Source organism: Stegodyphus dumicola, chromosome 7 (genome assembly GCF_044657685.1).
Source record: "Stegodyphus dumicola isolate Sdum_Otavi_A_Nest chromosome 7, ASM4465768v1".
Lineage (NCBI taxonomy): Eukaryota > Metazoa > Arthropoda > Arachnida > Araneae > Eresidae > Stegodyphus > Stegodyphus dumicola.
The window spans coordinates 22,167,906-22,179,960 of record NC_140774.1 but is presented as its reverse complement, the minus strand read 5'-3'; the positions used below and the strand labels follow the sequence as shown (position 1 = coordinate 22,179,960).

General features: G+C 38.5%; 1 protein-coding gene across 1 annotated transcript in view; it reads right to left on the bottom strand.

Annotated features, from left to right (window-relative positions):
- LOC118204274 (uncharacterized) overlaps window positions 1–12,055 on the bottom strand; it is a 280,535-nt gene that overhangs the window by 140,746 nt on the left and 127,734 nt on the right. The window contains exons 17-19 of the mRNA XM_085821358.1: window positions 11,589–11,689; window positions 11,429–11,500; window positions 4,961–5,067 (exon numbers count right to left, since the gene is read on the bottom strand). Coding sequence (XP_085677484.1) covers window positions 4,961–5,067; window positions 11,429–11,500; window positions 11,589–11,689 — 280 coding nt within the window. The remainder of the gene's footprint in view (window positions 1–4,960; window positions 5,068–11,428; window positions 11,501–11,588; window positions 11,690–12,055) is intronic.

Genomic DNA, 12,055 nt, shown 5'->3' with positions numbered 1-12,055 from the left:
GCGGACTGCCCTGAATGCATTAACTGCATCATAGCAAACAGAGATTCAAAAGTTAAAGTGGATACGCACCATGCAACGTACGCAGCAAACTGCCCAACATTCCATGCGCACATCCGGAAGATTAAAGCACGTACTGACTACGGCGAGGACAACTAATTTAATAGCCCAGCAAGCAAGGCATCGTCTACCTACTACAACAGCCAGTTCACTTAATAACAAGCGCACCTCTCTAGGAAGCAAGTCAAGTATTTTCACAGTTAGTAATTTTACCTTAAAAGTCAATTAATTTACAAAAGTAATGGAAGTGAATTCAAGAACAGAGGAAAGCAATGTGCTCAAATTTGTCCAAATCAACCTCCAAAGAGCGCGCGCGGCTACTGCACAGCTAGTGCAATATGCTATGAAGGAAGAGGCGGACTTCCTTTTAATTCAAGAACCTTTTCTTTATGCAGGGCAAGCAGCAGAATTTCCCCTCCAATGGACCGTCATCCAGGATTCAGGAAGTGAGGGAACAAGAGCGGCAGTAGTTTGTTGCCATAGCAGATGGTTGCCAGTTGTGCTAGCAAAGTCAAGAGACATGGTCACAATTGCAGTCGAGGCTTTGGGACTGAGTGTCCTGGTCACGAATGTTTACATTCCACCTACAGTAGACGTTTCTCCCACATTAGATGCCTTGCAGAATATCCTTACGTCCTACCCGCATGCCCACCATGTATTGGCAGGAGATTTTAACTCTCATGCGGAGGACTTCGGATATCCGACCATAGACCCAAGAGGTAGAGAAGTTGTGGACTTCATTGCATGCAACGGACTCATTCTTCATAACGTGCCGGAAAGTCTGCCGACCTTCGAGATCCAAATGGGAAAAGGATGGCCCGACATCACTCTGTCAACAGCGCATCTGGCTCAGAAAATACAGCACTGGACCGTAAGTGACACTCCCTCAAACTCGGACCATCGCTATATAACGTTCCAGATAGGTCAGCCACATGCGCAGTTTATGAACAAGCGTTATAGAACCAATGGCAGAAAATTAAAACAACTTGTAAGCAGGCTAGGACCAGTACTAGAGCAGGTGGACGAGGCACTTATGAAATGTCAGAACATAAAGGATGCTGACGACTTAACCACCAGTATGATACGAGATATTCAATCTATCTGTGATGCCACCCTAGGCCTGAAATCACCAAAAGTTTTAAGAGTGGCAAACTGGTGGACGAAAGAGCTCCGTGCACAGCGCAGTCGCACCAGGGCATTTAGGCGTAAGATGAAGAGCGAAAGAGATCCAGACAGGAGGTAAGCCCTTAGTGTTCTTTATAATAAAGAGCAAGCTCAGTACAAAAGGGCAATTACAGCCGCAAAACTTGCCAGCTGGAGGGAGTTCTGTACTAAGAATGTAGAAGTCTATGGTGCTCTCCGCAAGATAGCTTCGAATAAAGTTTACAGACCACCGGAGCTAGGAGCCTTTGCAGGGCAGCAGGCTGGACATATAACAGAAATCACGCTCAGGACAATTCTTGACGCCGTACTTCCGGAAGAGGATATTACAGATCCGTTTGACCACCAGGCTTATACGCTGCACACATCTGTCCCAGATGATATGCCATTTACGGAGAAGGAAGTCTCCGCAACGATCAAAATTTTCCCGAAAAGTAAAGCCCCTGGTCCGGACTCAATAGACTATCCAATCTTGAGAGCAATACATAAAGCAAGATCCGGCTTTCTCACGCGTTATTTTAACAAACTGCTAGCACTGCAAAGCTTTCCGGAACCTTACAAAACGGGGCAGGTTGTGCTCTTTAAGAAAGAAGGGAAGGATCCAAACAGCCCATCCTCTTTTAGGCCGATTTGTCTTCTCCCGGTAATAGGGAAACTCTATGAGAAGCTCCTAGTCCAGCGGCTTAAATTTCATATGACGCACAGTGGGGCAATCTCTGACGCACAATATGGATTCAGAGAGCTACGCTCAACGATTACTGCCCTATCAAAGATAAGAGACTATATCAGCCACTTGCATGAAAGGAAACAGCATGCAGCGGTCCTAAGTCTGGACCTGCAAAGCGCATTTGACTCTCTGTGGTGGCCCTCAATTTTAGAGGCACTGCACCAGGCAAGGATCCCTGATAACCTCTTGCAGGTTTTCAAGCAATACCTGTCCAATAGAAAGTTCATAGTAACACACACTGGCGGTGTTATAACCAGAAGCCAGACAAAAGGCTGTCCACAGGGATCGTGCACGGGTCCAGACTTGTGGAACGCAACTTTCGATTCCATCCTACGATACGAATGGCCGTCCCATACACAGATAGTAGCCTTTGCGGATGACGCGACCTTTGTGGTGGGGGGCAAGAGTAGAGATGAACTGCAGCAAAACTGCAATGATGTAATTGATACCTTCTCTCGGCTATGTCAGGAGAAAAAGCTAATAATTTCTGAGGCAAAATCGAAATATATAATTTATCATAAGCCAGGCCAACTTTAATAAGAAACCCAATCATCCAGCTTAATGGGAAGACCATCAAAAGGGTCAGAGAACTAAAACTCCTGGGTATTATATTGGATGAAAAGTTCACCTGGCTGCCTCACCTTAAAGCCCAAAGAGAAAAGGCTCGCCGAATCGCAAACAATCTGCAAAAAATACAAGGCCCGCACTGGGGCCTTCGGCCCAATATCTACAAGATACTTTACTCCACTGTCGCGGAGAGGGTCCTAACCTACGGAGCAGCCATCTGGGCAGCCCCGATGACAGTCAGAAGGGCAAAATTGCTAAGTAGTGCACAGCGACCATTTGTCCTGGCCATAACGAAGACCTACAGGACAACGTCGACTGCGGCCGCTTCGGTATTAGCAGAGCTTATGCCGCTCCCAATCAAAGCGCAGCAAGAAGCCTCAATTGCAAAGGTGACGCAACTCCAACAGCCATGCACATATGGGGATGCATGCTATCTGCCAGAAGTCTACGAAACACGCAGGTCCAAACTAAGCACACATCCGTCGGAATATGGACTGGGCATAAGGACTTTCCACTCACCAGCGTTAACCCCGCGCTTAGACGGACCAGGGGCCGTGCTTTATACAGACGGGTCAAAAATTGATAACGCTGTAGGCAGTGCCTATATAGCCTATATAAATGGAAACATAGCAAAGGAATGGAAGGGCCGTCTGGGCGCACAGAACTCAGTGTTCCAAGCGGAAGTAGTTGCCCTCACAAAGGCAGTGAAATGGGCAATTGACACACGGCAGAGTCGAGCTACGATATTTACTGACAGCCTGTCAAGCATTTATGCTATCAACAAGCCTCTCCAGCGCTCCACACTAATCTCGCACCTGCAAAAAGTCCTCCGTCTACAAGAAAAGTCAATGAGAATCCAAATTTCCTGGGTGAAGGCGCACGCCGGAATCCAGGGAAATGAAGCAGCAGACGCCCTTGCCAAGAAGGCTGCCCAAAATGAGGAAACGGAGCAGATTCAGGTGCCCCTGCCCCGGTCATGCCTAAAGAGGCAAATAGAGGAGTCCGCCATTGGAAACTGGCAGAATGAATGGGACCAAATCCCGCAAGGCCGCAGAGCATATGAGTTCCTGCCCAAGGTAGAGGTGGACCGGCTCATCTCAGCGCCCTACCTCACGCGATATATAACAGGCCACGGCCCCTTTCCGACGTACTTTGCAGAAAGGGGTCTAGCAACAACTGATATGTGTGTTTGTGACAATGTGGGCTCACCAGACCATTATGTCACGGAGTGCCCCTTAACAGCAGAATGGCACATCAAATTCCCAACTACCAATGTTCTGCCTTTCAAACGCCTTCTCGTAAAACATCGAGGCACGCGGCAAAAGCTTAAAAGCATAATGGACAAACTAGAAAAAATGGGCATAGACCTCTGCAGGCCGGAATAGGGCACATGCAATAAACACAATTGGCATAAAAACGTCTTACAACTGTGAAGTCTCTAGATGGTTGCAGGGTCAGGGTAATACCCGAGTAGTCATAGAAAGCCGTCCGGGTGCCCTGTCCTGCTGTCACCTGTCACCTGTCTCTAAGGAGTTTTCAAAACCAGTGTAAACGTAAAGATAAATTTTAACTAATTTTACATTTAACACCATCATTTTCTATATGCTGTAAATTTAGTTCATTACACTAATAAAATCTTTTAAATATTGATAAGCTAAGTTTTTGTTTCCTTAATTTACATCTAGAAAACTTAGAGCAATTGATACGATTAATTTTACCAAGAGTTATCGGCGAACTTTAGATACCGAATGAGCTTGTTAAATCACAAAATACAAATTCAGATATGATATTTCAGATTTTTGCTATTCCGTGCTGATAAATGTTAACATTTCCCATCAATTTTACATTTAATGGGTCTCTACCATTTGCACTAACATAATTTTTCCTCAAATTCCTCAAAATTTCACGTGCCGATTTTGATGGGAGGTAGAGAACATCGAACATTTCTATCTCCTGGAGTGCTGTGTTTACAGAGTCTAGAGTTTTGAAACGCCCTGCATTTTATATATCATTATGTCAGTTAGTTTTAAAGATGGAGAAATAAGTAAAGTACCTTATGCACTACTTGTCACGCATTACGCCATCCCTATTTCCTATGCATTTAAATGATCTCGTTTAATGTTATTTCATTTATTTCTTTATAGAAATCCAAGCTGAATATGAATCAGGATATTACACTGGTTTACTGTACGTCCAATTTTTGAAGTGAAAAGAGTGCGCCTTAATAAATTAATGTTTAAGTAAAGTAAATTATAATTCAAAAATGTTTGAAAGCACCTTGTATGAAAATTAACATGCCTTTGCTTTGATGCACACATAAGTATTAACACCAGCATATTCGGTGTAGAGAATATCAAGGAATAGGAAACATGGAGTAGCAGTAATAAAGCAATGCAGACTTTGACATAATCATAAAAAATTATATTTAATTTATAGTTTTCTACTTACCCAACATTTGCCATAGAAAAAAAATCATTTTCTGTTCGAAGAGGGCAGTCAAATTCGTGATCTAACTCGAATACCGTCTCACTGAAACCGGCAGTAACTGGTCGAGACTGAAAAAGATACAAGATAAAGTAACTTAAAGGAGAAGTGTGATTTAAAGGAAAGAATTAGGGTCATTTAGAAATGGGAAAGCATTCAAGGGCTATTTTCATAAGAGCAAGAATTTCCGTAAGAAAAGGGTTATTTCTCTGGGTTATTTTAACAGAAACTATGTTGTATTCACGTTACACATGGGAAAGTACTATAAGGTATTTCTCCCGCCTTCTTAGCGAGCTTTCGTGATGTAGTTGTTTGCAAGCTCAGCGCGTAATTGAGAGGTGGTAATGGTAACAATGGTGAGCGAGCAATGGTAACACTGTATGAAAAAAAAAAAAAAAAAAAAATCTGAAATGTTTCAGATTTTAAATTACGTCCAAAGGGGCGTTTTTTAACATTTTGTGTTTTACCTTTCTTTATTAAATATCATGCTCCTCGCACTTAAACCATAAGATCCAGTGCAACAGCAATATCGCAAAATAGTTTTAAAACGAGCATATCTTTAGAATTTCCGATACAGAGACTCACGCGCTGGAGATAAAAATGTTTTTTCTGCACAACGTTGCCATTGCTCGCTTTGAAATCCTTGAGTTTGTTAATCAAAAATTCGTCAAAGTTTTAAAAAATAGGAAATCGATCATAAAACAAATTTCAAATTTCAAATTTGGTCTTCCACATGCTCATATTCGTTGGAGGATTACGTTATTCAAAATTCGATGACTCTATGCACCGTTGTTTTATCACAATACGAGAAATATACATACATTTATGCAGATTTTTCATTATTTAATTTCTTCAAATATAATGCAGGACTCTAACATTTTGTGGCAACAGTTTGAAAAGTGAACCGACATTTATGAGTCCGACGCAAAATGCCAAAACGAAACTAATGAAGTACGAAGAACATGACATTTAATAAATAAAGGTAATACACATAACGTTAACGTTTATAAGGTATTTCTCCCGCCTTCTTAGCGTGCCTTCATGGTAGAGTGGTCTGCATGCTGGGCGCGTATTCTAGAGGTCCATGGTTCGCTTCCCGGCGAAGGCGTTGCTAATTTTTCATCTTGCCTGCTTCCAAAAAAAATCTTATTGTCTCTACAGTGGCGCCCGAACTAAAAGGATTTTGGATGATGATTCTCCTCACCCAGGATTTGGCGATTGGGACCCCTAAAAACCCCAGTCGCCCTTTAAAAGGGGGGTATATAAGGTATTTCTCCCGCCATCTTAGCGAGCCTTCGTGGTGTAGTGGTCTGCACGCTCAGCGTGTTTGAGAGATACGCGGTTCGATTCCCGGCGAAGGCAGTGCTAATTTTTCATCTCTTTGGCTTCGAAAAAGTCCTAGTAACTCTACACTACGAACACTCCTTTGCAACCAGTCTGTTTACTGAGATTTGAACCCAGCTTGAACTACACTAACGCTCAGCGGTTCTATCACTCGGCAGGTCTATGGATGATTTACAGGAAAGGAACCCCCGGGGTCGACGTAGAGAACTCTGCAAAGCTACTGGCTAGGATCTGTACCTAGGCAGTCTCGGCCACGGGGGTATAAAATTTATGAACTTGGTGGTTCTGAAGGTTCTGGGAAAGGTCACTTATTGGCCGGCTTGGGGGCCTGGCATGTCCTGAGCGGTGTGGAACCGTAGCCGGAGGGCTAGTTCTCCTCGGTTTGCTGGGTAACGACCCACTGCGACGGGCTCGCGCATGCGATTGGCAGGAGCAATTGACGACCAGCGCTGCCTGGTGTCGTATCCAGGTGGTGCGCTGCTCTCCTGGATGGGTAATAGTGGAGGTTGAACCTCCACGAAGTGCCTTAAGGGGGAGTAGATCCGTAGTGTAAAAGAGTTCACGGGGCGGGGAAGCCAAGAACCTTGTTGTTACAGGAAAGGAAATAATGCAGTTGTGACAATGTTAATAATGCACAATAGTATAGCATGTATCTAATTGCTCCAGGAATATCATTGATAAGGTCTTCAAACAAACAGTATCAGATTGCTTACTACACTCGGTGAAAACTCTGAGAAAAGAGTGCTCGAAAACACACACTGAAAATAATTGAACTTATATATAGACATTAGTGAAGAAGATAAAATTTTTAGTAAACAAATATATGTGCGGTATCTGCTTAATTGGAATGACAGTAATTTTAACATAAGATGAGAAAAAGATTCATTTATACTGTTGAATACTGCACTATATAAATTTCGTTTGGAAGTGTAAAAACAGTAAATGCTCATCACTTTTTAAATGGTATTCCTGTATATTTTCTTTCCTAATACAGATTTAGTTTTGTTAAATCAGTTATTTAATAAATAGATACTTGTAATTAGGTATATATGAGTATGACTACATTCATACGTATTCCCAGAGATGGAATTTTTACACTAAAAAAGTTAATTATTCTTTTTTACGTGGAGAGGTACACATTGTATAATATTATTAGTTAATATTAACTGGTAAGCAAGCTTTAAATAGATACCAATTATGCTAAATTTCAACTCTGTTAATATTCTAATTTGCAAGCTTGTTTATTTAACATTTTGTCTTTTAATAGTGTTTCTCTCTCTGAAAATTAGGTTTTCGTCTAGTTTCATTTAAATTTATAAAATTTATTTTAGTGCATTGTAGGTAACTATAAATTTAAGCAGATGCCATATATGGCATCCGTTAGCAATAAATTTTTTTGTTGGGTATTAAATTGTTAAACAAGCAGAAATAATGAAATACAATTTTTTAATTTCCAATAAAATAGCTGAAATACAGTGTTATACAAATGTGCGCAATAAGATACAACTCCGTGTGTACGTATATAATCAAATCAATAATATATATGCAATAATATATAAAGATAATAATCAAAGTCATGATTCGTAACAACCATCAAATTTACCATTTGATGTTTGCAAATCATGACTTTGATTATTATCTTTCTGTTAATTTTATTTTCAAATTTATATAACGGGAGCTTAAAATTTTGTAAAGAGAATTCATACAAATGTTCTCTTGTACATTTGTACTGACATCATAGAGAAGACAGAGGACTGCAGTACTGACATCATAGAGAGGACTGCAGACTTCTAGGTATTTAAAACTTTATTAAGTTTATTCGCATTGAATTTTATTTAAAACTATTTTAGATGCTTTTTCGCTCAAATAGTTCCACATATTTCATCAGTGCTAGCTGTGTACTTTTGCTGGTGTATGATTTAATGCTTTATAGAAATTTGATCTACAGTTCTATTTTTGTATATTCTTTTATAGGAACTCTGTGTATGGATACCTGTATAATGTTTTTGGCTTTGTTTATGGGTTTCTGGCTATTGTTTTTGTAGAGATTTCGCCAAAAGGTACCCATATTGTTGTATGAATTTTTGTGCAAATGTTTTTACAGGTATTTGGCCTACTGGTACCCATATAGTTTTATGGGTTTCTTTGTATGCTTGATTTTACGAGGAGTTATACGGTTTTTTGGCTACTGGCTTTACGGGAATTTGGCCTACGACTGCCCGTATAAGTCTGTTGTTTTTTTCTACGGGTACCCGTAGGCCCTATCCCTGTATAATTTTTTTTTTTTTTTTTTTTTTTTGCGGATGTCTAAAAGGATGAACTAAAAGGATTTTGGATAACTAAAAGGATACCAATACAATCTAAATGAATGCCAAATAAATCTTCTATTGGTTTATATGGGTTTGTATGAATTTTCTAATTGACGTCAATAGACATTTTAACAGGATGATACCTGTATTAATTTCATTGTTTAAAAGAGGTCTATTGACGTCAATTAGAAAATTCATACAAACCCATATAAACCAATAGAAGATTTATTTGGCATTCATTTAGATTGTATTGGTATGATACCACTAAGAAAACCAGTAAAAGTGAATATAAACCAATACAAACCAGTAGAAAGTTCTGAAATAGATGATGGTTGTATGAGTGTCAGTTGATACCAGTAAGAAAAACCCACAGTGATCAACAGAAACCAGTGAAAGTCATTAGAAACCAACAGAATTCTATTGGTATCGGTAGAAAGTTTGACTGATTTTTGTGGGTCATTTTGATATCAGTAAGAAAAACCAGGGAAGACCAATAGAAACCGTCAGTCGAAGTCCATAGAATTCTATGGGTAACCATAAAAAGTTTTACTGGTTTCTATGATGCATTTTCAGCAGGGAATAATGATACTTTAAATATTAAAACTGATATAGATAGGACTGGACAGTATGATAACAATATGTCCGTTCAACACTCACAAGTTAAACCTATAATGGTGCAACCGAGCACAAAGTATTCTTATCTTCTAAAGATATAAAAAAAGATAGAAATTCTGGTTTTGCAATACGTGCTAATAGAATCTTCACGTCTTTCTTAAAATTGAAGATAAGATACTATTAATAAGTATGTTAATGATAAAAAAGTTGATCATTATGTTATAACCCAAAAGTATGAAAGAGCCATTAAAGTTGCTTTTAAAGGTCTAATGTATTTTCGTACTGTCTCGTGTTTTCTTCCGCTCAGTGGCTTTCTCATTTAATCTAAATACATTACGTAAAACAACCGTTAAAAGAGATTATTGTGACACATGTTCCTTACACTTATATTTTTCTTGGAGTTTATTATCTCTTGTATGTAAAATCTAAATTAAGTTACTTTGGTAATCATTTCGAATTTTTTTGAATTTATTCAGTAGGGGGTACAGTATTATGCCCAGGTACGCTGGTATCTAACACCGTTTGATCACTGTCTTCAATGCAATAGTCCTTAAAGTTAGCAAATTAACCTATCTAGATGTACGTTTCAATATCACTCATGCATGGAAGTGCGCATACTTCTACTGCCACTGGCAAAGCTACAGTTGTCTCTAGATAGAAATCTGCTTGAGCCTTAATCTTCTTTATATCTTGCGAGGTAAAAGAAAATCTACACTTCTATCTTCCGTCCTATTCTTACTTATACCTCGCCAGCTTGGATTGCTACCTTACAACAGATATCATTAAACTACAAACTTTTTAGAATAGCTTTTATGTCAAATCACAGGAGCTCCCTGGTTTGCCAAGAATAATAAATTACATGAAGACTTCAAACAGGACAACTTTATCACTTTTATTAACTAATTTAAGAGCAGGTCTAACACCAAGGTAATAAACGACGAGGATGTTAGTTATGCAGATAATTTTAAATATAAACTGATTGTAATGACCATTAATCTGAGGTCATACACCACTCATATTCTCAAGAAAATTGCTCAGAACAGATAACCCTCGTCTCAACTAACTCACTCTAGGAATATAACATCACATCATCTGTCTCCAATTTACATTCTGCTTTGAATTCATCCTAATTCCATTTGATGGCCGATCCTGTTCTAGCGCAAAAAACAAACATTTTCCGCCCTCTCCCAGGACCGAAATGTTAACTTTCATTTCTGGCCCTAAAGACATCTGATTCAAGGAACCACGCCACGAGCTTCCTCTGGTAGCTATTTTTCATCGTACTGTCGAGACTAGCGTCTGCTTTTGTATATTTTGGACATTATAACAGAACAACTGTCGAAAGACGAATGTAAGCACAGGATTTTATCATTATTTTATATTAACTAATTCGAAAAAAGAAAAAAAAAAAAAAAAGAAACTTTCCGCGAAGCAACGAAAAAAGAGTATCTATACTTAAGCTTTGATGATTCTAGTCATACATGCGAAACAGTTTTTGAAGGAACGAAGCGGAAAGATGAGAAATGGATACTGTTTCATAATACTGAACACTGAGTCTGTGTGCTGAGTTGTAGAATTTCGCCATCAATTTCAAAATAAAGACACCTAAGAAACCGTCCTTATAAATTGCGAAGGCATTATCTTTCATAATAATTACACCAGGCGGCATGCTACTTTAATCACGAGAAAAACATTTGTGGGTTTTTGTTGAAAATCGTGAATCGATCGTGATCTTCATTATTCTCCTGATCATGCCTGTATAGATTACTGAGTCATTGATTAGTACAGAACACTTTTACTGAGGAACTGAGGAATTGAATTTTATTTTACTACATGACAGACTGTAAGAAATCGTAAGTTATGACAGCAGTAACAGGAAATCATAGCCAATTGCCTTTTCGTTGTCACCCTTCTTCGTCTAAAAAACAAGGAGAGGTTTTGCAGACATCTGATTTTGTTTAATTTATAATCTTTCGAAAAAAATAAACTTATCAAAAAACAAGAATTAAAAGAAAGAAAAAAAAAGACAGAGACAGAAGACAGATATTGCGTAATTAACTGTTGTTAGTTTGTATTGGGTGACAAACTTTTTATGTTAACGCAATAGTAACACATTTGTAAAGAAACAATAATTACCATAAAATATGTTCAGTGATTTACTTACTTGAAATATATACAGCTGGTTATTACAGAAGCCCCATTCAATATCTCTGTGGGATCGATAATATCTTTCAACCTACGCATGAAGAAAGAGCTGTTAAATTAGGCAGAGGGAAAAAGAGGTATGGTTTAGCACTTGAAATTACAAGCAAAAGAAATATTACTTCAATTCCAAGTTGCCCCAAACGCATGACCATATCCTCCGACAAACAGCAGTTCAATTTTTCATTTTCCGAAACATCTTCTATAACCGTACCTTCCCCATCTAGTTGATGTAAAAAAGTGCATGTAAAGCTATACTGATAATAATAATAATAATAATAACCAAATGGGTTTAGAAATAAATTACAGTCTTACTTGTGCTTTCCTATTCAAGACTTTCTGTAGTTATTATATATAAAAATAGTAAAGGGAAGCGGAAAAGGTTTACGAGTGCAAAATTCTTTTTTTTTTTTTTTTTTTTATTTTATTTTTATTTATTTATTTATTTTTTTATCTACATGTAAGCAATTATTTCGTTTTTTCAACATTTGTTTTTTATATACCAATGGACGAAAAGATAAATTTAGTTAACACTAATAACTTACGTTAGCTGATCTGGTAATTAAAGGCTTAGGTTAGGTTACGTTGC